We start from the raw sequence: 26471 nt of genomic DNA, 5'->3' as shown, positions 1-26471 counted from the left end.
TGCCAGACTGCCACTCTTTAACATCCTTTTTCTGTCAGGTGTACTCGCCGAATGAAATTTTGTGACAGACTTTTTTTATCGCTGGCACATGAGGAGTCACACTGCAAAGCCCGAGTGCAGGAATTTTGCTTCACCCTGTATAGATGAATTTCAAGGATGACTGAATCAATTAATCTGAAAATTCTCTATTCAGTCTCCCTATTCCTGGAGTTTATCACATCAAAATTTATGTGCGTGTTGGTATATTTTCTTGTAATGTAACGGTTCACCCTACTATTGCTTAAGGAAATCGTAGCCACTTACCTACCAGATGGCTGCATGTATATCTATCCTTCACCTAATCAAATGCCAGTTTGAGGTTTGTCATGCATGTCATGAAATTTTTATTTATCTAATTTCTCACATTAATAATTCTAGTTAGGTATCGGTGTCTGTGCAAACCAGAATAAGATCACTGGCTGTGATTCCCCTTGCCCTGAGAACTTTTGACAGGAATATGAAAGGATAACACAAACAATTTCATGTTTCTTTATTATTATTATTATTATTATTATTATTGTAACTGTAGCATATTTATGTAGCTGTGAACACTCTCAATTGCTAATTTCTGAAATTTTAGGGTATCTTATGATTAATGTTTCTTCACTGCAATGCACTGTGTCATAGGTCTTTTCCCTTTAAGAAATACTTATGGATGCTCTTTTAGTAAAACTGTTCCTTAGATGATGTGTAATGGATCTTGCTCCACTGAAGAGGATGACAACAACATCATACAAAGTGAGTTCAGTAAAAAGTCTAGTAAGGCATGCCACTGCAACTGCAAGTTAAGAAACAACTAAGTATTAGATGAATTTCAACCATAATCATAATTTACTCATATTCTAATATTCTTTGGTTAACATTTTCAAAGTTGTTATCAGAATAATACCACTGAATCTTACCAAGAAAATCCACCATTCTTAACCTTGAGTGCATGGTAATTTTTTCTGTTGCTGCTGTTGTCAACTGTAACTCTGAAGAGATATTCTGGTCACCTGTGCTGCAATAAAAGCAATTTTTAAATAACATACAACTATTTTATTAAATATGATGCTGACATGAATGAGAGAAACCATATCTACTTGATCATATTGCAAAAAATTCAATTTCCCAATAGCAGTAAAAACTACCTTGTAAAACTCTCTCTCTCTCTCTCTCTCTCTGTGAATGGGAGGAGGGTTGGGTGAACATATGCATGTGCATTTGTGTATTCACATGAGGAAGATAAATGATAGATGATGTAATACTGTTGCTTTTCATAAACAGTTCTTCATACTTTCTAAAGGATTGTATATAAATTTAGACAAAATTGTCTATGGAGTACAGTGATCTAGTGCTATATTTAGGTTAAAACCTACAGGATTGTATCATGTGTCAGAACTACTAACCTCGTAATAGTAGTAATAGTAATGCAGTATCCAAAAGAAAATTTTCGTTATGTCCTCCCCACAAGAGAGAAGAATAATAAGGTAATGAAAAATGGGAACAAAAATGCATAATTACTGAGTTAATGCCACTAACACTGGTGAACTGTTACACTATTGTTGCATATCAGAGGGAATGAGTAGCCTAAAGGCCTTTGCTCATCATGACATTGCAAGTTGTGCATGCTGAAAGATGCTTAGTTATTTGTGCCGGCCGCGGTGGTCTCGCGGTTCTAGGCGCGCAGTCCGGAACCGTGCGACTGCTACGGTCGCAGGTTCGAATCCTGCCTCGGGCATGGATGTGTGTGATGTCCTTAGGTTAGTTAGGTTTAAGTAGTTCTAAGTTCTAGGGGACTAATGACCACAGCAGTTGAGTGCCATAGTGCTCAGAGCCATTTGAGCCATTTAGTTATTTGTGTCTCAGTTGAGAGGCTCTCAACTTGGTTTTTCACACAAATAAAACTGAAAAGTCTTAAGTCAAAGGAATATGCTGTTAAGTAATCTGTCAATCCAGTGAAGGCTATAATGTGTTTTAGGCAAAGGCACCCATATGTTAGTTAATTAAGGAGGGGGAGCTAGACCTTGGGGTATGGTGTATTTTGAATATTTTGGAAGTTGAATGGTGAGTTGAAAGCAGCCATGACAAATTTTCAAGGATGTGATCCCCCCTCCCTTTCCTTGGCTGTAGGAATGGATGCCGCTTGTATTAGGATGCAGGTGAGTAGATAGATTGAAATGTGGGGTTAAACCAGCACTCAGGATACTAGAAACATGGCCCCTGTTTTTATGTGTGAAGTTTTGTTCAGTAATTGTATCTGGAAAAATGTAAGGTTTAATTATATTTTTCAAATATTAAAGGAGCATCTCTTTATGTCCACCCCCATCCACTGGAAATGAACATTTTACATCCTGATCCTTGTGAATGTCACATGTACACGAGTAACACAGTAGCTAGCTGCAAAGTTAGATATCATCTCATATTGTTATAAGAAGCACCTGTATAATGTTATTCATGTAGAATAACGTGTAACAGTCAAAGATTGTACATACTGCAGATAGTATGGCTACATAATATTTCATATGATGTGTCACTGCCAAGTAAAAAAGCTTGATGAAATTTTGGCCATACATAGTAAGAACATCTACAGTATTGAACAGAAGGTAACTGAAAGAAATATGCAGTGAGACAAACAGAAATGATACTTTTATTCACAGACAATAATTACGCTGAAGTCAATACAATTTATGATGCTCCTCTGGCATTTAAAATGGTGGGACATGTCTCTTAATCGGGTGTGTGATCAACACAGATAACAATTCATGCTCTACAACATTCTTCCGAACTGGCTCAAGGTCGATGAGGAGCTCTTGTGGTAGGGCATTCCTTTCATCCATCAACAACTGCTGGATGATCATTAGTGTGTGCGGACATGCTGTAGTATGTTTCCCCTATGCATCCCACACATTCCAAGAGCTCCTCCACTTGCACTGCTCAGTGCTATCATGCATTGTCATCCATAAAAAAGAAGTTATGATCATATGTGCCATTGAAAAAACTCACTTGGGCATGGAGTACAAACATATTACCCAGTGGGTGTACCTTTTCAAAGATTTGGATGTCAGTACCCCCATGAAACATTATGCTTCTCCACACAGTAACACTTGGACCACCAAAATGATCATGTTCAACAATGTTCCTGCATGCATTATGTGTTTCCACATCTTACCACAGCAGTGTGTGTCCAGCACTATCAAGCCTAGCTGTTTTGGTAGTGCAAGTGTTATGGTGTGGGGAGACATAATGTTGCATGAACATACTGATCTCCAACCCTTTGAACATGGCACACATCCCAGTCAGTGTTATAGTGACATTGTACTCCTTCACCATGCACATCTTTTCATGGGTGCATATGGCCCTGATTTCATTTTTATGGATGACAATGTGCAGCCGCATCAAGCAGCACAGGAGGAGGAGCTCTCAGAGTGAGGGGATGTTTGGCAAATGGACTGGCCTGACCATACTCCCAGATTAAATCCCATATAGCACATGTGGGATGTATTGTGGAGACATATTACAACATGTCCACATGCATAAGTGACTATTCAGCAGTTGTCAATTGCAATGGTGGAGGAATGGAACACCCTGCTATCAGAACTACTTATCAATCTTGTGACCAGTGGGAGAGTACATTGCAGAGCATGCACTGCCATCCACGAGAATCATGTACTCTATCAAGAAGCATGTTCCATCTTTTGTAATCTTCAGGGAACCATCATGAATTGCAGTAACTTCAGTGTAATTATTGTCTTTGAATAAAATTATCATTCATGTTCATCTCATTGCATATTTATTTTACTTACCTTCTGTACTATACTGTATTAGTTCTTTCTACCAATGGTCCTAGTTTCATTGAGCTATGTGACCCAGCAGTGACACATCATGTGATAGGTGCTTTTGACCTTAAGCTTTGCAGAAATTCTTGTGTTTGCATGGGCAGTGATGGAGTCATTATTCCTTTCAGTATGATAATCTGATAGCATTCCTGATTAAATCAACACATTTGCAAAGAGTTACAGGGTACCAAATGTTAACATGTCTGGCAACTCATGAGCTCTTTTATGTGTGTACATTAAGCATCACTTCACAACAGACAGCAAGCTGAACTTTACTAACCACAAATAATGAACGGACCTATTCACAATGCCTGGACATGGAAATACTGTGCGCACGTTTCCAAGCTATTTAACCTCATATCACATTACTGTGCAATGTACTTACTTGTGTGACAGTTAAAACTAATACATTTCTTTTTATTATTGCAAACATTATGATTCTGTGTGTACATTATAATTAACATTCTGCCATAGTCCTGTAATTATGCATCTGAGGGGTCCCACATTTATCCTCAAAAATTTTTTCTGTCCGAGTGAGGAGACATTTTCTGAAGTTTGCCTTTGAATATTCATACACCTTGCAAAAATAGACACACAGTAGACTTCGTCTTTATTCTTCAAAAGTATCAAAAGATTGAAAGAAATAACTTTGATGAGGTGTGTAAGCTTTAAGCACTCCTCCAATTTTACTTTCTACAGCAGATTTATGAAAGTGAACATCTTTACAGTATTGCTTATGGGTTTCTTTTTTCCCAGTTTGTGAACAATCAAACTTTATACACTCTAATGAAGCTTAGCTCAGAGATTCTGAAAGGTGTTTAATTATTTCAGTATAATGGCTAGAGAACTAACCATTGGTCACATTTAACTAGTAGCCACATGTCTCATCCCTGTAAGGTAAGATTTTGTACAGTTTACAGAAAACAGTATTTGCATCCAAAACGGCCACTTCTGAAAGTTATATGTAAATCAAGCAGTTAGAATACCCAAAGTTCATCCTGTAATGTGTCAGCTATCATTGCAGCAGTGTCAGCAGCTATATATTTGGTGTGAGTAAAGTGTTTAGCCCATTTATTGAATTTTATATAGCTGACTGGAAGCAAATATCCAAAAACTTTCGTCTGTGTGCATTAGCCCTTATTATTTATTTCTTTACCTATACAAATATTTGAGGGAGCTTTGGCCATGTGTATAGCACAATTTAATCCTACAATAATTACCACTTTCATGTGACTGAAATAGGTCAATGAACACTGAATCGGATCAGTAGTGCATTAGCTTTCAACAGCAGGATGTATGGGTATAGTCAGTTACAGTAGCCAAAGTATTTAGTTTCTGCAAAGGCATTATTTTATTATATCTTTCCAGAATTACTCAAACTTAGTAACAGTGCTAATGTGCATTTAATGCTTGGAGCAGAAAGCTGGCTGAAACAGGAAATAAATCATGTGTGATATAAATAATGGAAGTATGCCTGTAACCTAATAATGCTGGTGGCATATTTATTGCCATTGAAATCTTGGAAGTGACTAAGTAGATAAATACAGAGTCAGAATGCAAGATAAGCATTAAAGGCAAGCCACAAGCAGTAATTCACCATTTATATTGAACACATGTGAGTAACATAATCGACTAATCAATATATGACAAGTCCAGCATTTCTTGAACTTTTTATGATCTATGATCTTTCTGTTCTTGTTATCTAGCTAATCTTGTTTGTAACATGATGTTTTGGCTGTGTGTAATAAAAGTGAATACTATCATACTAATGACCTGAAGAAGAAATTGTGTTCTTGTGGACAGGTTGTTTGCCATGATTTGCTGGGATGCCTTCCACTTACAGCTGACATAAATATGTATGCCATATACAGCATCTACTCATTGTGCTGCCAGCTGCAGTACAAGACTCACACTGTCACCTCCAGTGTGACTATACTACATCACAAAGGATGTTTGTCACCGACTATTCTTCAGGCTTAGTGTTTCTAATCAACACGGGATCAGATGACAGCATGCTGGCAGCCATTTACTCCAAGGGCATCCATAAAAGCGGACAAGCACCTCCTCAGCCTAGCTCTCAGAGAAAGGGAAAAAATATAGTGTAGGCATGTATTTTTCTTTCAAGAAACTGATTTAAAAGTCAGTATTACGCTGTTTTTTAACTGGATTGACACTGGAACTTTTTTATGACTACTTACAAATTGGTATTCATATTCCAAAATATTAAAAATACTCCATGCCCCTGGGTCTGCCCTCCACCCCCTCCCCTACAAGTTATCATATGGACACCCTGGATGTAATCAAGCTGGTATGGTCCATTTAATGGCAGTCAATGATTTCATCATATGCAAATATAGTCACAAGACTTTGGTTTGACTTTGGTCTCACCAGTCAGTGCAAGTGGACATCTGTGTTAACTGCCATTGGTCAACCAATTTGGGGACAGATTGCCTCCTAAAAGCTGCTCTGACTATGGATTTAGAAAATGCTTGCCTGATACATACAATCTGCAACTGAGTATCCAAGCTCCATAAAAATGAAGATGATTATGCAACAGTGAAGCCTGAAACAATTGGGCTATGTGTGGAAAACATTGTGTTAGAAGGTACACAGAAGGCCACAGAATGTGAACTACAAGAAACCTGCAAAGCATTAGAGATCTTAACACACCTTCACAATGCGACCTTGCCTTTCATAAACCAGTGTCATTGGAAATATAACATATTGTCTCTATTAAGGTAGGTCAAAGTTGACTGTAACAGTGAAGTTGGTTGCATATAAGACATCTAGATGAAACCAAGTTAATAGATGGATATTTTTACCAGCCCCTAGTTCTGCTATGACAGTTCTAGAGTCATTCAAAAAGGTATGAGGTATCCACACCATGCAGTACTAGTTGGAGGTGACTTTAATCTACCAAATACAGAGTGTGATGTCTGTGGATTCGTTGTGAGAGATACAGATAGACAGGCTTGGGAAGCACTTTTGAACATGTTTTCTTAAAACAGTCTTGAGCAGCTAGTTTGACAGTCCACACACAATGGAAATATCTTAGGTCCTGTAGCTACAAACAGGATGGACCTTATTGACAGCATCAGTACAGAGATGGGGATTGGCATGATATCTTTATAGCAACTATGGTTACGAAATTCAAGAAGGTTAGGACAGTCTTTCCGCTGGAAAGAGCAGATAAGCAGTTATTAGGATCTCACTTAGACAATGGAATGATATGATACACTTTCAATATCATGGACACAGAGGAATTATGGATGAAGTTTAAGCAGATTGTAAATCTTACTCTGAAGAAGTGTGTGCCTAGTAAGTGGATTAAGGATGAAAAAAAACCACCATGGTTTAACAAAAAGATCTGTAAAATGCTGAGGAGGCAAAGACTGTTAAACTCTGTTCCAAAGGGCATGGACAAATGATGATAAGTAATGGTTAGTAGAGATTTGTACATCTGTGAAAAGATCTATGCACCAAGCATACAACAACTACTGCTTTCATACTCTAGTAAAGGATCTTACTGAGAACCCAAGAAAATTCTGGTCCTATGCAAAATCACTAAGAGGTCAAAGACATCCATCCACACATTCACTGACCAGTCTGGTGTGGCAGTTGAAGACAGCAAAATGAAAGCTGGAGTTTTAAATTTCACATTTAAGAAACTGTTCACATAAGAGAACCATACAAACATATAGACATTTGACCATAGAACAGACTCTTGTATGGACAACATAGTAATATACACCTCTAGCGTAGAGAAACAACTGAAAGAGTTGAAAGCAAATAAGTTTCCAGGTCTGGACAGAATCCCAATTTGGTTTTACAAGGAGTACCCTACAGCATTGTCCCCTTACTTAACTTGCTCTTATCGCAAATCTCTTGCCTTGTGCAAAGTCCTAAGTGACTGGCAAAAAGCGCAGGTAACTCCTGTATACAGGGTGAGTCACTAACTATTGCCACCAAGAATAACTCCGAATGTATGATAGGGGCTGAAATGTTTGTGGGACAAAAGTTGCATGGGACAACGGGGTCAACTTTGGTTTTTTAAATGGGATGCTATAGTTTGATACTTATTTTCTGATAGCAGCTATCAAGACGAATCCAATGATGTGTAACAGTAAGATCTTTGAAGTTCAACAAAAGTCACAAAGGTAGCATGAACCTCCATTTACCAAAGGTGTTCAAAGTGATGACCATTGGTATTAATGCAGTGCTGCAATATTCTTATCATGGATTGGGTGGTATTCCTTATCACATCAGCACTTATCAAAGCACATGCTCTGACAATTCTCTCTTGCATATCATCAGGTGTATTTGGAAAATCATTACAAACAATGTCTTTTACGAATCCCCACACGAAAAAATCCAGAGGAATCCAGTCTGGCAAATGAGCTGGCCATGACACATCTCCTCCATGTCCAATTCAACAATTTGGGAATTGTCTCTGCAACTCTTTTCAAGCCATAAGCAGAAAATATGCTGGACACCCATCATGTTGATACCACATCCTGTTCCTTGTTCCTAAAGGTATTTCTTCCAATAACAGACCTAATGTTTCTTGTGGGAATGTCGTGTACTTCCTACCATTAAGATTTTTTTTTTTAAATAAAGGCCCTAAGCACTATGGGACTTAACATCTGAGGCCATCAGTCCCCTAGACTTAGAACTACTTAAACCTAACTAACCTAAGGACATCACACACATCCATGCCCGAAGCAGGATTCAAACCTGCGACCACAGCAGCAGCGCAGTTCCCAACTGAAGTGCCTAGAACCGCTCGGCCAGAGCAGCCGGCTCATTAAGATTTCCTTCGATGAAATAGGGGCCTATAATTCTGTCCTCCAGAATCCAACACCATACATTCCCCAACCATGGTTTTTGGTGTGCAACTTGGCACAACCAACATGGATTTTCAGTTGCCCAATAATGCATGTTATGCAAATTAACATTTCCATGGTTCATGAATATAGCCTTGTCAGTAAATAAAATCAAATTAATAAGTGTGTTGTCCCTCTGAATCTGAAGTTGAGCTCATCGGCAGAATTCAATGCGATGCATACGATCTGTACAAGTTAATTCTTGGTAGAGACTGATATGGTAAGGATGATATTTACAACAATGCAGAACAAAAACAACACTACTCTGGCTCATGCAAGACTCCCTTGTGATTTGACACAAACTAACACAAGGATCTCTAACCACAGTGGCAAGAGTACCAGTATCCATTTCCTCATTAGTAACTTTCCTTTGCTGGATATGTTTAGGATGCATTAAAGATCCAGTTGTTCTCAATTTATCATACACATATTTAAATGTACGACATATGGGATGAGTACATTGAGGATATCTTTCAGCCATTAACTCTCTACTCTTCACTGAATTTTGTTAGCATTCTCCATAAATGAGAAGCATATGGACTTGTTCTTCGAAGGAATACATCATTTACATTCGCTTGATTTGACAATACTAGTCTTACGTTACACATTTAAAATGCATACATCCCAACATCAAATTCAATGTGGAGACTGAAGCAGAAGGAAGATTACCATTCCTGGATGTCATGGTCAAGAGAAGAGCTGATGGCACACTGGGCCACAGTGTGTGTTGGAGGAAAACATACACTGACCTATATTTGCATGCAGAGAGCTGCCACCACCCTTCACAGAAGAATGGAGTACTAAAAACACTAGTACACAGGGTGCACACTGTTTCAGATGCAGAGTCTGGTCAAGGAGCTGGAACACCTCAGAACTGTATTCCGAAAAAAAATGGGTACCCAGAAACACAGATTAGGTGTGCTCTCAACTCTGGCATATTATCAGGAAAAATTGGATGCATATTGAAGAAGCCCTAAGTAAAAACCGTCTTTTGCCCACCGAATAAACCATGAGCATTATTGGGAAGCATCAAAGATGATCTCGGCTTGCGGAAGGCCGGCATACACCAGACTCCATGTCAATGTGGGAAGACATATATAGCACAAACAATGCACACCATCAAATGTTGTTGCAGAGAACACCAGAGGCACACTCAACTGGTGAGATCCCAAAAAATAAAAGGTCACCTAGCACTGTTTGTCCGAGAATCACGCGATGGAGTATGAACGTACCAGGTTCTTGGCACAAACTTCCCAATATTGGGACAGCGTCATTAGAGAGGCCCTAGAAATTCATTCAATGGATGATCTCATCAACTGAGATTGTGGCTATAATGTTAGCAAGGATTGGGGACCAGCACTGATTTAAATTAAGAAGATTCTCAGCAAACAAAATGACCTGGCGATTAGGGCAGACAGAGAGCTCCCATCAACACCATCACAGACACTGATGCTAGTGTCTCCATCACTGCTGATGTGTGACCATGGTTGCTGACCATGGACGGAGCGGCTTGTGGGAGCACGGAATATCAGAGGATATTAGTTGGTCCCATGCCCGCAGGGCCTCAGTTCATCAGCGCACCTGACGATGGCAACATAATTGATCACTGAAGTATTGTGTCTGTTGGAGACTATGAACTGGCAGTACATCTGTGGAATTTTCAGTCAACAAATACACTGGGCGAAACTGAGGAATCACAAATGTATATTAACTTTATGGGTCTGTTGCCTTGCTCAGTCAGTGGTAATAAATTTATTCTCACATATGTGGATGAGTTTATTGCAATTTGATTGGTTCTTACCAGTCAAATCTGCTAACAACCAGATATTTATTTAGAATTTACAATGCATTTTTGAAACATTTGGCACACCCCAATGTTTTGTGATGGATAATGCTACCACCTTTACGTCTATCAAGTTTACACAATTTTGCCTTGATATGGGAATCCATCACCTTACAAAAATAACCTATTATTCTAACTCTTCATACAGGGAGAGAATTAATCACAGCTTGAAATCTGCAATAATTGCTTACCATAACAGCAATCAAGGTGGATGGTACCAGTCATTGCATTGGCTCATGATGGCCTTCAGTACTACTCAGCATGAGAATGACAAAATTGCTACAGCCAATCTTAGTTGGTTATAGGTTAGCCACCACTCTTTGCAATTTTTGTTTCATTGAGGACTTGTTGCCAGAGAACATCAATTCTCATCAAGTGATTCCAAAGTGGTGGTTGGTAGAAAGGAATATTTTTCAAGCCTACAAAAGAGAACATAAACACTATAATCAAGCAAGGCAGTCAAAACGTACTGAATTGGGGACTGGGGACGTTCATTAAGGACTATCAACAAGGCAGTAAGTCAATGGAGAGGATCAGTAAAAAGTTTCTGCTGCATTTCAAGGGGCCCTTGGAGGTCATTGGATTTCTTAAAACTGTTATGGGGAACTTAAGGGACCTTGGAACTGGAAAGTAAGGGCAATGGCCAAAATCAAAAGGGGATGGGGGAAAGATGTGCCGTGTTGGCACTTATCAATAGTTGCATCTTGGGGCAATGACCTCTCTTAGGGCTGGAAAATGCTGAAGGTTCCCAAGAATGGTGGTTGGCCCCGAGTGAAGTCATTGCTGAATGGAGTGGGGTAAGCCAAAAGTGTGGTGGGCAAGGCATGGCTGGTGGGCTGAGAGAATTGGCTGGGAGCAAGTGGTATGTTTGGTGCCCTGTCCCAATAGTGTTGTTGCAGAAGTATCAATACTTGATCGTAAAATGTGATAATGATATTTGTGGCAATGTAAGCATGATGAAGCTAACAAATGCATTAAGGTGTGATTGTACTGTGCCTCTGCTGACAGCTTCTTGGAACTTTTCAACATTGTTGTCATGGTCTGTCTTTTGTTAAATACTGAGTACTATATGTGGTTCAGAGACAAGGTGCTGAATTTAACAGTGGGAAGTCCTTTGCAGTGTGTCAATGGTATTTTAAAAGGAACTCTAAAGGCATCCTTATAAGGTGCCAGAATGACAGACAGATGTTCCCTCTACTAGTTTTTATGACAGTCTGCAACTACTTACCTCATTACTGCAGCTTGCATATTATTGAGTAAGCTGATGAAATGTTATTTCCAGTGTGTAACATATCCCCATCAGAGGTTAATGGAACCACTGTGCAAGTGCTATGTATATGATGGCACAGTTTGTGCTAATAAGCTCCATGTAATGTTGTTTCTGTAGAACGAAAATGTGCCATATACTCATTTAGGTGTTATATACGTAGCTCCTATGACATCACGTTATGCTCATAAAATAAATCTGACGTGTTCACACTATTTTAGGAGCATGTTACTTTTGAGAAGTTGTTGTAAAGGTCTAAGTAACGTGCTCCTAAAATAGCATGAACACTTCAGATTTATTTTATGAGCGTAACATGTTGTCATAGGAACAACGTCATATCTGCTACTAAAAATTCACCCATAAAATACCTGAAAATGGCCTAAAGCTGAAATTGTACAATTTTACAGGAAATAATGAGAATGGCAGTCGAAGGCTTCAAGAAATCTTTCAAAAAATTCATCGCAGCTGTGGACCCTATCAAACTGAAAATTATACACATCTTATGCTGGCGAATTACTGGGGAAGGTATTGGTAGTGGTTGAGGCATGCTGCAACAGAAGAAAAGCATTATTTTGTATTCATTATAGATTTCTGTATTTCTGTAAATGATGCTGTAAAAGGTGATAATCTACTGGTTTCTAACCTGGATCAGAAGACCAGTAGGTTCCTTGATAATGGTTTCTTTGATAAAGAGAATAAGTAAAGATGACTATATTATGGTTTTGTAAAAGTTATAATTTTGTATTTTGTATTTGTTGTTTTTAAAGATTCACATCCTATTGAGCGTTTGATTATCAGCAACTATATTATGGTAATTAAAGGTTGGTTACGGTTTTTCTACAAGATGTTGCAGTAGCAATTCAAGTTTTAATAGATTTATTCTGTTAGTCTTTCTTATATTAACTTCCATCCAGTCATTACATGCTGTTTGTCCTTGGGTTCACTGTTGTGTAATTTGATCAATAAATTTTACCTTGTATTGTATACTCAACCAATCGTCTCCATGAATAATTATTTTGAACCCAACAGCCTGCTTCCATTATATGCCAGGAGTCCACTCAGCATACACACAATAATGTATGGTTCCATAATTCAATTTTGTTGTAAGGAGATGAAGTTTGGAGCAATCAATAACACAGACTCCACAGTAAGTATTATACACAAGTACTACTACACATGAATCTGCAGAATGGGTTCAGCTGTATCATTGTCTTACCCCTTTACTAAAGGACACTTATTCTTATACTGTTCATATACTGTGCTTGAACAGTTGAAAATACCTTGAAGTATTTACATAAGCTTCACACATTCATATTCTCTTACCTCCAGCACAATGCAATGTACTGACAGCAAAATACAACAGCATGAGTGTTCATCAGGGTATTGTCAGTGGTGCCCCAGGTAAGTGTGACAGTACCACTATTATTTTCTATATACATAAACGATTGGGTGGACAGAGTGGGCAGCAATCTGTGACTGTTTGCTGATTATGCTGTAGTGTACAGGAAGATGTCTTGATTGAGTGACTATAGGAGGGTACAAGATGGTGTAAGCAACATTTCTTGTTGGCATGATGAATGGCAGCTATCTTAAATGTAGAAAAATGTAAGTTAATACAGATAGCAGGAAAAACAAATCTGTAGTGTTCAGATACAGGATTAGTAGTGTCCTGCTTGACACAGTCACGTCATTTGAATATTTGGGTGTAACGTTGCAAAGCGATATGAAATGGAATGAGTGTGTGAGGACTGCAGTAGGAAAGGTGAATGGTTGACTTATACTTATTGGGAGAATTTTAGGAAAGTGTGGTTCATCTGTAAAAGAGACTGCGTATAGGATGCTATTGGAACCTATTTTTGAGTACTGATGGAATGTTTGGGATGCTTACTAGGTCAACTTAAAAAAAGACAATGAAGCAATTCAGAGGCAGGCTGCTAGATTTGTTACTGGTAGATTTGAACAACATGCAGATGTCACATAGATGCTTTGGGAACACAAATGGGAATCCATGGAGGGAAGGCAATGTTCTTCTCAAGGAACACTATTGAGAAAATTTAGAGAACTGGCATTTGAAGCTGACTACAGCATGATTCCATTGATACCAACACGCATTTTGTGTAAGGACCATGAAGATAAGATATGAGAAATTAGGGCTCATGAGGAGGCATACACACAGTCATTTCTCCCTTGCTCTATTTGCGAATGGAGCAGGAAAGGAAGTGACTAGTAGTGGTACAGGGTATCCTCTGTCATGCATTATACACTGGCTTGTGGAGTATTTATGTAAATGTAGATGCAGATGAAGATGCTATGTAACCACTGATCATGACCACACATGCAACAGTACACCATAATGTACCACCCTAGGTTCACTTGTTTCTGTAAGTGTCTTTCACATTGCACCAGAATGATTCCATGAAATCAAAGTTATTTTTGTAGAGATGTATCAGGATGGAACCACATGCCGTGCTGACAACCCTTGCTCTTCACCACTCCATTTGGCATGAAAGAAGGGTGGTTCATGTCATTCTAGTGGTGATTATTGTATGGTGAACACCTGAACAATCCTGGATAGATACCCCAATACCAAACATCCAGGATTTCACAAGGGCTCTGGTGGGTGTGACTATTTATAATGTGTTTTATTGCTGAAAAGCATATAATCCAATTCCAGTGGCAATCAGTGACATACATAAAACTGCAGTGATAATGATGTGTGGACTGTTTGAGTTTTCTATTATGCCTTTCAGGCTTAAAATGCATCCCAGGAGTGGCAACATTTTTTGGATGGTGTTTAAAGGAGCCTTCCATTTTGCTTTGATTACCTCAGTAACATACTAGTAGTTTCTAAAAATGCCCAGTTACATAAAAATGACTTAAAGGAGGTACAACAGAGGTTAACTGACAATGGAATTACATTATACAAGGACAAGTCTATTGTCATGAACCTGTGATAACCTCCCTTGCCCATAAAGTATCAGTGCATGGCATTACAGCCTTAACTGCGAAGTTTGATACTTCATGTGCCTTCTATGGTTGCAGAATTATCAACAACTGAGGTATTTCTTTGGCATGGTTAATTTTTACAGACCCCATGGCCCAAGAACCTCTACAACACAAATGACTTTCAAAAATACACAGGCAGGCCACAACACAACAGGCAAGCACCCTCTCCATTGGAGATGGAAAAACTGCTTTCAAGAACTTACAAGACAGCCATGCTCAAGCTGTGGCACTTGTTCACCCCTCTCCTGGGGTGAGCTTATCTTTGGTTGTTGCTGTCACTAAGTACACTATCGGTACAGCACTACATAAAAAACTGAATGGACATTAGCTACTTCTGAGTTTTTCCAAAAACTGCAGCCCAGCCAAACACATTGGAACACATATGACAGGGAGCTTTTAGTGATCTATGGGAGAATCTGCAGCATTTCTGTCCACTTGTTGAGGCCAATCCTGTTACCATTTATACTGAAATCAAACCCAGTGTCAGCATTCCAAAAGCCCAGCAGCAAGTGCTCTCTATACCAGTTCTGACATGTTGAATACATCTGAAAATTTAAAATTGACATCTACCTCAATGATATCCACAAACAAGCTGAGTCATGATATTATGCCTCAGTTTCGACAAATGGTCTTTTACATTATCTACATGCTGGAACAGCCTGAGACCAATGCCACAGTCAAACAGATGACTTATCAATTATATGGCCTTCAGACAGGAAAGACCATGAGAGATTAGAATGCAAGAAGAGGTTTTAAGTTTTTGGTGTGTGTGTGTGTGTGTGTGTGTGTGTGTGTGTGTGTGTGTGTGTGTGTGTGGAGTTCTATCGTTAATGACACATATGTAGTCCACATGTCCCACCTGCACTGATAAAGAGGGGCACCTTTATGACATGATAAATTTGGTGAGGTTTCAGGGTCTCACTTCTGATAAAAAGCTCTCATGGCTACCACACCTGACACTCCTAAATGCATATTCACTCAAAAAACTTAAAATTTTAAAGTATTACAGCCACAGGTTCTGGGAAATCAACAGAATGCACCCACACCAATTCTATAAGGATTTTGTGTGGTCTAGGGCAAATTATGGCTACCAGGTTTATGGCTTAGTAAGACCTTTATATTTAAAGGTCAAAGATACTGTCCACCATGAGGGGATAAAAGAAACCACACATGCCTACAGGGCCAGCCATATTCCCAGACACCGTGCTGAGGCTGGTAACCCACAAATATCCATTCAATGGCAAATCCTCTTGAGCTGCCAGGCATACAGACTCATGGCTCATCAGCAGTCACCATGGTTCTGCCTTGCTGAGCAACACCACCCATGGAACTGACTTTTACAATTAAACCAAGAGCAACAAATCTATATGCAATCTGTGTGAAATCAGAACTCACAGCATTTGGTGTGGATGAAGTGTCACTCCTTCCCTGGGGATGGAGTCATCATCCACCCTGTATTATTTTACAGCTAACAGACTACAAGAGAGACAATGCTCCACATTACATTTTTACTCATTTTATTTCATAATTTTTTTTCAAGGAGCACTAAAAATATACAGTGTGTCAGTTTACAATCTTAAGCAGGAGGAAAATGTGGTATGTGCAGATGATACGTACTCAAACTACTAAGTTCCTTAACTGCTCTGACAACCTAAATGCACTGCAAACTACCCATGGCATGTACTTAGTAGACAAATCAATTCAATACATCCAGGGCAACCTCTGTTGCCTACAACATATAGTTCAGAGGTAATATTCTACTGGATGCCAGAATATGTGGAAATCTGAGGAGGAAAAAATTGGTAGATGCAGCAGCTGAGGAGGACTGCACAATACCTACAGTGTCTCAATGCAAAGTCCCTCTACATGTGGACCTCACTGATGAGGAAACAAAACCTGCATCATTGGGAGGAGCAGTGACGAGAGGTGAGGGATAACAAATTGTGATTAGTGAAGTCAATTGGGCAGTTCCTTCTAATCACAGAGACAGAAAGAAGTGTTATTAATGTGAGTACATATTAGACACACTCATCTGATGCACGAGTTTCTCCTCCTGCGGAAGGACCCACCAATCTGCAGTGCTTTTGATTTACCACTAACAGTATGATATATTTTAGTTGATTCTATTTTATTTGCTGATAAGAGAGCAGCCCTGCTTCTTTCTATGGACTTGCTTTCTAATTTAGGTGATGACTGGATGAGTGTAGTAAGGATTTTTAAGTTTTGTGAAGTGACAGAACTATTCCCTAAAATATTAGGTTGTCGATTTTAATTTGAACATGACTGGCTGAGTCTTCTTGATTTTTATATCAGTGGTCAGGCAGCTATGAGCATTTCCAAAAACATTTTAATCAGTTTCATTGTACTACTCCACTTCTTTAAATATTTTACCACTTTACTAATGCAGAATTTTTTAATATTGGTACTGAGATGTTGGTTTCTTCAATTCATTTATTAGTGTTCAACCAGCCTCAGTTTTAAAGATCTTCTCTTATTATTGGATCTTTCAGTGAGAATTATTTCTTCATGTGTCTGCTAGTGTTGTTTTAATGAGCAGATCAGAGAGATTTGATTAGTTTCTTTTTAAGATCATATCACAAAGGAAAATATTAGTAGCACTATTAACCATGAAATTGAGTGCCCTGAACTACAACAACAACAACAACAACAACAACAACAACAACAGAGTCCAGCAACAACACACCTGTCCACATATGGAGACTGGCATCAATATGTACTGAAGGTGTGTCCAATTTAATACACTTTGTTTCTCAAAGGAGATTTGCCTCTCTACCTCTTGTTTCCAGTATGAAAAACTCAAAACAAACTCCATCCAAACAAGTCTTGATGGCCCAATGGTACCAGCTGACTGCCATGTCATCCTCAGCACACAGGTGTCACTGCAAATGGATATGGAGGGGTATAAGGTCAGCACACCACTCTCCTGGCTATTGCCATTTTTTGTGACAAGAGCCACTACTTCTCAATCAAGTAGCCTTTCAACTGGCCTCACAAGGGCTGAGGGCACCCTGTTTCCAGTATGAGCCATCTCATAAATTAAAATTGCCAGCTTTTTGTCAAAATCAAGAGAAAAATGATATCCCACCAATATTACAGAATCAGAGAAGCAATTGAAACTCTGAATAAAAACCATTTCAATGGGGAAGCTCTCTTAACAGCTAAAATTGTGAAATTGTCACACACAAAGATAATAAAAGGTCAGAATATAGTTTCTAAAGAAATATGAAATACAGAAATGATTCCAAAAGATGGGAATTTCTGCATAAGAAAGGTAACAAAAATGATGAGAAGATTTCAATAACTTTGGAGGAATCTTACCTACCAATTGCCTAATAAGTATTTTCAAAAAACTCTCAACCAACTGTAGTTGTAAAATTTGTGGATGTCAAGAAGGCATTTGACTCTGTCAATTGCGAACTCTAACATTGCAATCCAAAACTTTGGTGTTAAATATAAATTGTCAAATATAATCTATGAAATGGTTACAGATGTGGTCTCAAGAGTGAATTCTGTGGATGAAATTTCTAAGTCCTTAAAAATAAATACAATTGCAAGACAAGATAATTTTCTGTTTCCAGTCATCTCTAACTGTGTATTAGAAAATAGGTATTAAGAATTTGGGACAAAAAATTAAAATATCAACTATTATCAATAAAACTGGAAAGAAAAAAAATGCACTGAAGAAAACTGCATGGCAGGTGATTTTGTGGGACTATTTGAAAATGTACTGATGCAGAAATACAAGTCTCCTGGAACAGATAGGTAATAGATTAGATGTAAGAATCTCAGCAGAGAAAACAAAATTTTTCACTAACATAAAAAATGCACCAAACATTTTGACAGGCAGACACTGGACAAGTATAAAAGTTCTGCAATTCAGGAAATTAGGAGAATTAATTAAAAAAAAAGTGTCCAGATGTATCTGCTCTAAATAAACGAGTACAGAAAATGGAAAGTGCACATGGAATAACAAAAAATATTTACAATAAAAGTGCATATCAAGGAATGCAAAAAAATTCATTACAACATTGCAGTGGATCCAGAATGCCTATACCCAAGAGAATTCCAAGCATTTAATTATAAATTAGACAATCTAGAAATATTAGAGAAGAATCATGAGGATATTTTAAGTCCAATAAGAAGCACGTAAGCCTAGAAATTAGAAAGTGATGGTGAAATATATCAAAATATATAACAGAAAAAGAAGGGGGAGAACCTATTTTTTTTAACATTTATACAGGATTAACGGCAACATGCTGACTAAACGTATATTTAGGTATCTCTGGGGAAACATTGCAGCAATACACTGGATTCAAGAAGGTAAAAATGATTTAGAAATATGCAACATAAAAGCAAAGGAGCTGCAGAAAGAGATATTTCAGAAGGAAAGTATTTAACTCAGAATGATTCCAAAGTAGAAGCAGTAAGGTATCAGGTGTGAAGTGGACAGAAAGAGAGAAAAAGACATACTGAAAACATGAAAAAATATTAGATGAAAAGAACAAATGAGTAGGAAGTGGCCCTAGGTGGCCAAAACAGGAGAAAAAATATATTAAAGCACTATTAATCAATCAATACACAAATGGAAGCTTCTTTCTGACTTTCACATAAAATTTAGCTCAGTCTGCCAAATCACATACTGGGTTCCATAAGATTGGCCCCATTGTGAAATAAACTCCAAGGTGCTCCAATTAACTACTTGGTCATAAATCCAACAAAACAAATAAATGTGGCCAATGACAACTTTTTTTACATAAAAGTTGTATTTAGGTTACACACTTTTTATACATCTTAATAATTTAATTAACACACCCTTACATTTCAGTAACATTACTATCAATTATGTAATTGAGTGAGTATATGGTATAGAGCATTCTGCAGAAAGTAAAACCACAAAACATTACAAATAAAATGAGAAATAAAGGTAACAAATATTTACCTGGTGACAGCTTTGTACACTGTACTTATTTCAGTACCTTGGCAAGCTGGGAGGCACTGACATCTTATCTTTCGTTTCTGATATTTTTTCCTGTTTTCTTTCCCATTAACACCTGATAATAACATATAAATGTGAGCGGGGAGGGACAACTTCAAACATACAAAAAAGTAGTGAATGATTTAGAGAAATTACATCTGTGCTCAAGGACATACCCAGTAAGTAGTTGGGGTGAGTAATCCCCCACCCCCAAATTTGAAAAAAAAAAAAAAATGCAAACACACCAAACTTGAATTCTATCATACCACACTGACAGACAACTCAATTCATTAACAGTCTGAGGAAAACCAGAAAACATAATGCATGCCGGTATTGTTTATAACCAACAGTACCCAGATCTATTTGTCATGAAATTTTGAAATTATTTCATCACTTGTCATTATTACCCTTGCAACTAAAATACCAGATTTCTATAGATTCTAAAAGTTTCCAGCAGCATTGTACCCTCAATTCATTATGCTTTTCCTGTGTTACCAGCCAAAGTGAGAAACTACCGGAAAATTGAATATAGAAAGTTTTGCATGTATCTGCACAATATCTGTGTAACAGCAAAGTATTACAAATTTCATGCAAACCATACTCCCTGAGTTAAGTACATTGTACGTGGTACTAGTAGATACCCACTGTAAAGTGGTAGTGGAATTATTGGTGTTAATGATTAAGAAACACAGGTTTCCAACAGTTCTGAGTACGAAATTGTAATTTTTCCTTCTATTTTCAATTTTTAGGCACAGAAGAAACTGGGAAATATTGTTAGGAGTGTAGCATTTCAAAATTCAATTCCTGTGTATGCCTTGTGTGACAGGTATGGAAGGAGGGGATGGTGTTATACTAGCAGAATCACTTTTTATGGACAGTGACACACCAAATACTCATTAAAATGTTGTGAAAATGGAACATTAATTTTTCATGTTTCAAGACCCCAACAGTTTTCTTAAATGAACCAGGCTAGGAATTTAGGTAAATCATTCATAAAATGTTTTGTACATTGTAAAATATCATTTTCTTAACCAATCAACAATCTTACTAATCCTCATAGCATTTCCACTTTCAGTTTTTGCAGTTTCAAACTACTTAGTCTGTATAAATGTCTCAAAATCTTAAAGTGACTTATTATATGAATCACATAGTGTCCAGCTATAATAAATCTTACGTACACATCAATATACTCTTAAGTCTTCCATATACCGATGCTTCCAAAATTAGATAAAAAACATTAAACACTTCAAACAGTAAATTCTACATTTACACTCTGTTATTAGTAAATAATTTTACTTAATCTGCAGGCAGCTTAAATAGTGGCTACATACAGTTCGATCACAATTTGTTTTTAAATGTATTGACTTGCTATGGAGAATTGTTGACTCATTTACCAAGCTGAAGAATATAGTTCTCAAACAAGGGCTGCAAAAAAGAAGTAGAAAGATATTCATCAGACTGATTTTCAATATTTTAGTATATTGGCCAGTCTGAAAGTAATGTCCAGATGTGCTTTTCTCATCTGCGCAGATTTAACTGTCACATTTTTTGTCATTATTCCTTTCTTATCATTATTAGTTACATCCTTCTACTCACTATTAATATTTATTAATCTATCAACAAAGTTTCTAGCTTTAATTGAATAACATAATTTTTGTATTAGGCCATGTTCTTCTGTAAAGGCAATAAAAACAATAAAACAAATGCCAAAGTTTCAAATAAGCCCCAATGGACCTTTTTGAGGCAATGAAACTGCTTCTTTCTGAGTGTGATTTGTCCCCCATTGTGAACAATAGAAAAGTCACATGATAACCAACACTAGTGTCCTCGGTGATCAGTGAACTGACCAGAGTTAATGGGCTTGGGGAAAGGGTGTTGTGTTAATTACTCAAGCAGATAATTGGTACACAGTAATGGTAGCCTTTAACAAGGTGCAGGAAGACGGTAAGTGAAATTTAGGCCTCAACTAAGGGTCCCAGGACTAATAGTCAAGTGTCTCTTGTAAAAAATTCAGGTGGAATCAAAAATATGTGGGACACCAACAGTACATTAAATGAGCTGTTACCAAAGACCCATCATTGAAGAGATGGGCTCATCCATCTATTATACAATGAAACATTTAACTACTAGGTTATGCCACATGAATGGTTACATTAAGCATTTAACAAAATTTGTCCAAAGTATAGGAGAACAGCATATTCAACATATGGATCTAATCAGAAATTTTGACATAATATCTTTGTACACCAACAAGTGGGTAGGCAAGACAATTAATGTCTTGCAGGAGGTTACTACTGGCAGTTGGATGAACTCATCTGTGTTGTTAACATTTGTCAGCTGGTTGGACAAATATCATGACTGAGACCACAGTGTAATAATGACCGCTCTCAGATCTCTGGTGACAGTTGATGCCATTCTGGAAGCCTCTGAGCAAACATTGTTCAGTTGTTCAACATATCATCCCTGTTGTTTGTTGAAATATCTTGATGAGCCAAAACATCATGAGAAACTGCTTAACAGCATGTTGGCCCAGTTTTGGAATGCAATATACCAGTGATCCTGAGTGGTATGGATTAAATTAGTCCTTTGTAGGTTTCTGGAGATATGTGACAGGGAATATCTATGCACATGTCATGCAATTCTTGTATATTATGGGCCAGTGGCTCATGGGTGTTGAGTTGAGGCTCAATGGTGTCCAAATTGTGTTCCACTAGGTTCAGTTCAGGTGATTTTGGTGGCAAAGACATCAAAGTGAGTTCATTATCGTGCAGCTCAAATCACTTTAGCATTATTATGGCCTTGAGACATGGTCAGTAATCCTGCTGGAAGATGCCATTGCTGTCAGGGAATACATAAAACTTGAAGGGATCCAGGTGGATTGCCATAATATTCACATAGTCAACAACTTTCATAGTGTCTTTAATTACTACCACAGGTAACATGGAAGCTCAGATGATTCCATACCACACTAAGGCCCTCACTGGCCTGACTCTATGGCACAGTTCATGTGTCAAGCATCCATAAGCCTGTGTGACGGTATATCCAGACATGACGTGGTAACAAGACATGACGTGGTAACAAGAAATGTTATTAATCTGACTGCACAACACATTTCCATTGATCCAGGGTGCAAACTGGATGATCCAGTGTAAAATCACATGCAAGCAGTGTGGAAAAGTATATACTAATCAGTCAGACAGAACATAATTTTCAGAACTTTAGTAACTGTTTCCTATTTAATATTATTATCATCTTAAGTTATATGTACATGAGAGAAGCTCTAGATTAAGGTAGAAATATGCAATCTTTGCCAATCATCTTTTAACAGAAAACAATTCAGGTGATGTAGAATGTGAAGTTTTATATTTAGTTAAAAATAAAATAAAATAAAATAAAAAAAAAAAAACGGCAAGGTTACCCTGCTGGAAATCAACAAACATATGGCACAGAATTCTAGCTTAGTATGAAATGGTCATACTGAGTTTCCTTTCCCCCCTTCGTTAAATTACATTTCCTTTACAAATAAATTAAAAATAAACTTCTCCCACACAGGCCATGAAGGCCCAAAGGTACTGGCTGGCCACCATGTCATCCTCAGCCCAAAGGTGTCGCTGGATGTGCATACAGAGGGGCATGTGGTCAGCACACCGCTCTCCCGGCCATATGTCAGATTCCAATACCGGAGCCACCACTTCTCAATCTAGTAGCTCCTCAGTTTGCCTCACAAGGGCCGAGTGCACCTCACTTGCCATCAGCGCTCAACAGACCAGATGGTCACCCAACCAAGTGCTAGCCCAGCCTTACAGTGCTTAACGTTGGTGATCTGACGGGAACTGGTGTTACCACTGCGGCAAGGCAGGCTCCTTTACAAATACTAGATTAAAATTGTAAATTCAACTTATTTCTTATTGGCTGTTAAATGTATCTTCACATTAAAAAATTGTTTCCTCCTATTTCATTTAATGTAATTATTTCTATATGACCAAAAATATATGTGGTGTCTGTTATTTTAGTCCTGCAGCCATTATGAATCAGTCAAGGCACAAAGGAATTAATGACATCAGCTACAAGTGGGCAATGATTTAACTCAATGGGGAAAGCTGAAAATTTGTGCTGGACTGTGATTCAAACCAAGGTCTCCTGCTTACTAGGCAGACGCATTGATCACCATGCCATCCAGACACAGTGGTCATCGCAACTGAGTGGACTACCTTAGCATGCCTCCTGTCAGATCCAAATTCTCAACTCTCTGGCACAAATTTTTAACTTTTGCCATTGGTTTAAATCAATGCCCCCTGGCAGCAAATGTCATTAATGCCTTTGTGACTTGATTGAAAAAATATAATGTTTTTCTATGTAAATACTCAATGTCATTTTTGTATCTTCTGTACAAATACTATCTGTGTAAGTTGCACATCATTTTATCTGTGTCTGGGACAGTCAAGTGTCACCTGACGGTGATCTAAGAAGCTGAAAGTCGGTTAATGACCAAATAAATATAATTTTCAGAACCTTAGGAATTTCTTTCCCTTTTGGTTTTCACTGAAGGTGTTCTGAAATGTCTGTTTGCCATGAATAGTTAGATTCAAAATAATTTTCCTATTGAAACAAATTAGTCTCAAATGGTTTTTTCGTATCATTTGTGGAACTGACAATAACTTATGACACATTTTATGTCCTTGATGATGAAGGAATCATTCAAATAATATACTGCGTATTACACTGCTGGCCATTAAAATTGCTACACCACGAAGATGATGTGCTACAAACACGAAATTTAACCGACAGGAATATGATGCTGTGATATGCAAATGATTAGCTGCTCAGATCATTCACACAAGGTTGGCACCGGTGGCTACACCTACAACGTGCTGACATGAGGAAAGTTTCAAACTGATTTCTCATACATAAACAGCAGTTTACTGGCGTTGCCTGGTGAAACATTGTTGTGATGCCTCGTGTAAGGAGGAGAAATGCATACCATCACATTTCCAACTTTGATAGAGGTTGAATTGTAGCCTATCGCGATTGCGGTTTATCGTATCGCGACATTGCTGCTCGCGTTGATCGAGCTCCAATGACTGTTAGCAGAATATGAAATCAGTGGGTTCAGGAGGGTAATACGGAATGCCGTGCTGGATCCCAACGGCCTCGTATCACTAGCAGTCAAGATGACAGGCAACTTATCTGCATGGCTGTAACGGATCGTGCAGCCACGTCTCCATCTCTGAGTCAACATATGGGGACGTTTGCAAGACAACAACCATCTGCACAAACAGTTCAATGACATTTGCAGCAGCATGGCCTATCAGATTGGAGACCATGGCTGCGGTTACTCTTGACACTGCATCACAGACAGGAGTGCCTGTGATGGTGTACTCAATGATGAACCTGGGTGCACGAATGGCAAAACGTCATTTTTTTCGGATGAATCCAGGTTCTGTTTACAGCATCATGATGGTCGCATCCGTGTTTGGCGACATCGCGGTGAATGCACATTGGAAACATGTATTCATCATCGCCATACTGGCGTATCACCCGGCTTGATGGTATGGGGTGCCATTGGTTACACGTCTCTGTCACCTCTTGTTTGCACTGACGGCACTTTGAACAGTGGACGTTACATTTCAGATGTATTACGACCCGTGGCTCTACCCTTCATTCGATCCCTGCGAAACCCTACATTTCAGCAGGATAATGCACGACCGCATGTTGCAGGTCCTGTACGGGCCTTTCTGGATACAGAAAATGTTCGACTGCTGCCCTGGCCAGCACATTCTCCAGATCTCTCACCAATTGAAAACATCTGGTCAATGGCTCGTCACAATACGCCAGTCACTACTCTTGATGAACTGTGGTATCGTGTTAAAGCTGCATGGGCAGCTGCACCTGTACACGCCATCCAAGCTCTGTTTGACTCAATGCCCAGGCGTATCAAGGCCATTACTACGGCCAGAGGTGGTTGTTCTGGGTATCGATTTCTCAGGATCTATGCACCAAAAAATTGCGTGAAAATGTAATCACATGAATGTTCTAGTATAATATATTTGTCCAATGAATACCTGTTTATCATCTGCATTTCTTCTTGGTGTAGCAGTTTTAATGTCCAGTATTGTAGTTTCCACAGTGATATTATAAATATAACTACTTAGGATATACTGAATACTAGTAAGTTCAGATATGATGATGTTACTTACCAAAGTAAGCATCTAAACAATGAAGACCTTCAAAATTGCATTCTTTGGCTTTCCCTGCAAAAAATTAAATATGTTTCTCTAGGGTGAATATATCAACCGTTTTGTTCAGTTATAATTTCTTATGTGTAGAGATCACTTAACATTTTACAAGCAGAACAGGAATAAGGTATTTTTTCACATTGCATAAATATCTTGAGCAGATAAGAAAATAACATCAGCAGGCATAATATGACATGTCTCACATTTTCTGTTAGAGCAGAAGATGTTTTGTCATTTTCTGAGCTAATACTTACTATTTGGAGATAGCAGATGGTGAGAGCAATTGCAGAACCACATTTGATTTTTAACTTCACATGAAGCTAAACATGCTGAGAGACTGTATTCTCTGTAGTATCTGAGATCAATTTCTCGTGGCAATGTAC

General features: G+C 38.2%; 1 protein-coding gene across 1 annotated transcript; it reads right to left on the bottom strand.

The window, feature by feature from the left end:
* Positions 1-677: 677 nt before the first annotated feature.
* Positions 678-26471, bottom strand: LOC126249392 (uncharacterized). Its single transcript, XM_049951045.1, has 5 exons — positions 26343-26471; positions 26050-26103; positions 19817-19928; positions 942-1039; positions 678-817 (listed from the first exon to the last, which is right to left on the bottom strand). The coding sequence occupies exons 1-5, from the start codon at positions 26383-26385 to the stop codon at positions 678-680; spliced, it is 447 nt and encodes a 148-aa protein (XP_049807002.1). The 5' UTR covers positions 26386-26471.

The sequence above is a fragment of the Schistocerca nitens genome, chromosome 3 (genome assembly GCF_023898315.1).
Source record: "Schistocerca nitens isolate TAMUIC-IGC-003100 chromosome 3, iqSchNite1.1, whole genome shotgun sequence".
NCBI classification, from domain to species: Eukaryota; Metazoa; Arthropoda; class Insecta; order Orthoptera; family Acrididae; genus Schistocerca; species Schistocerca nitens.
This window is presented reverse-complemented; position numbering and strand designations above follow the sequence as displayed.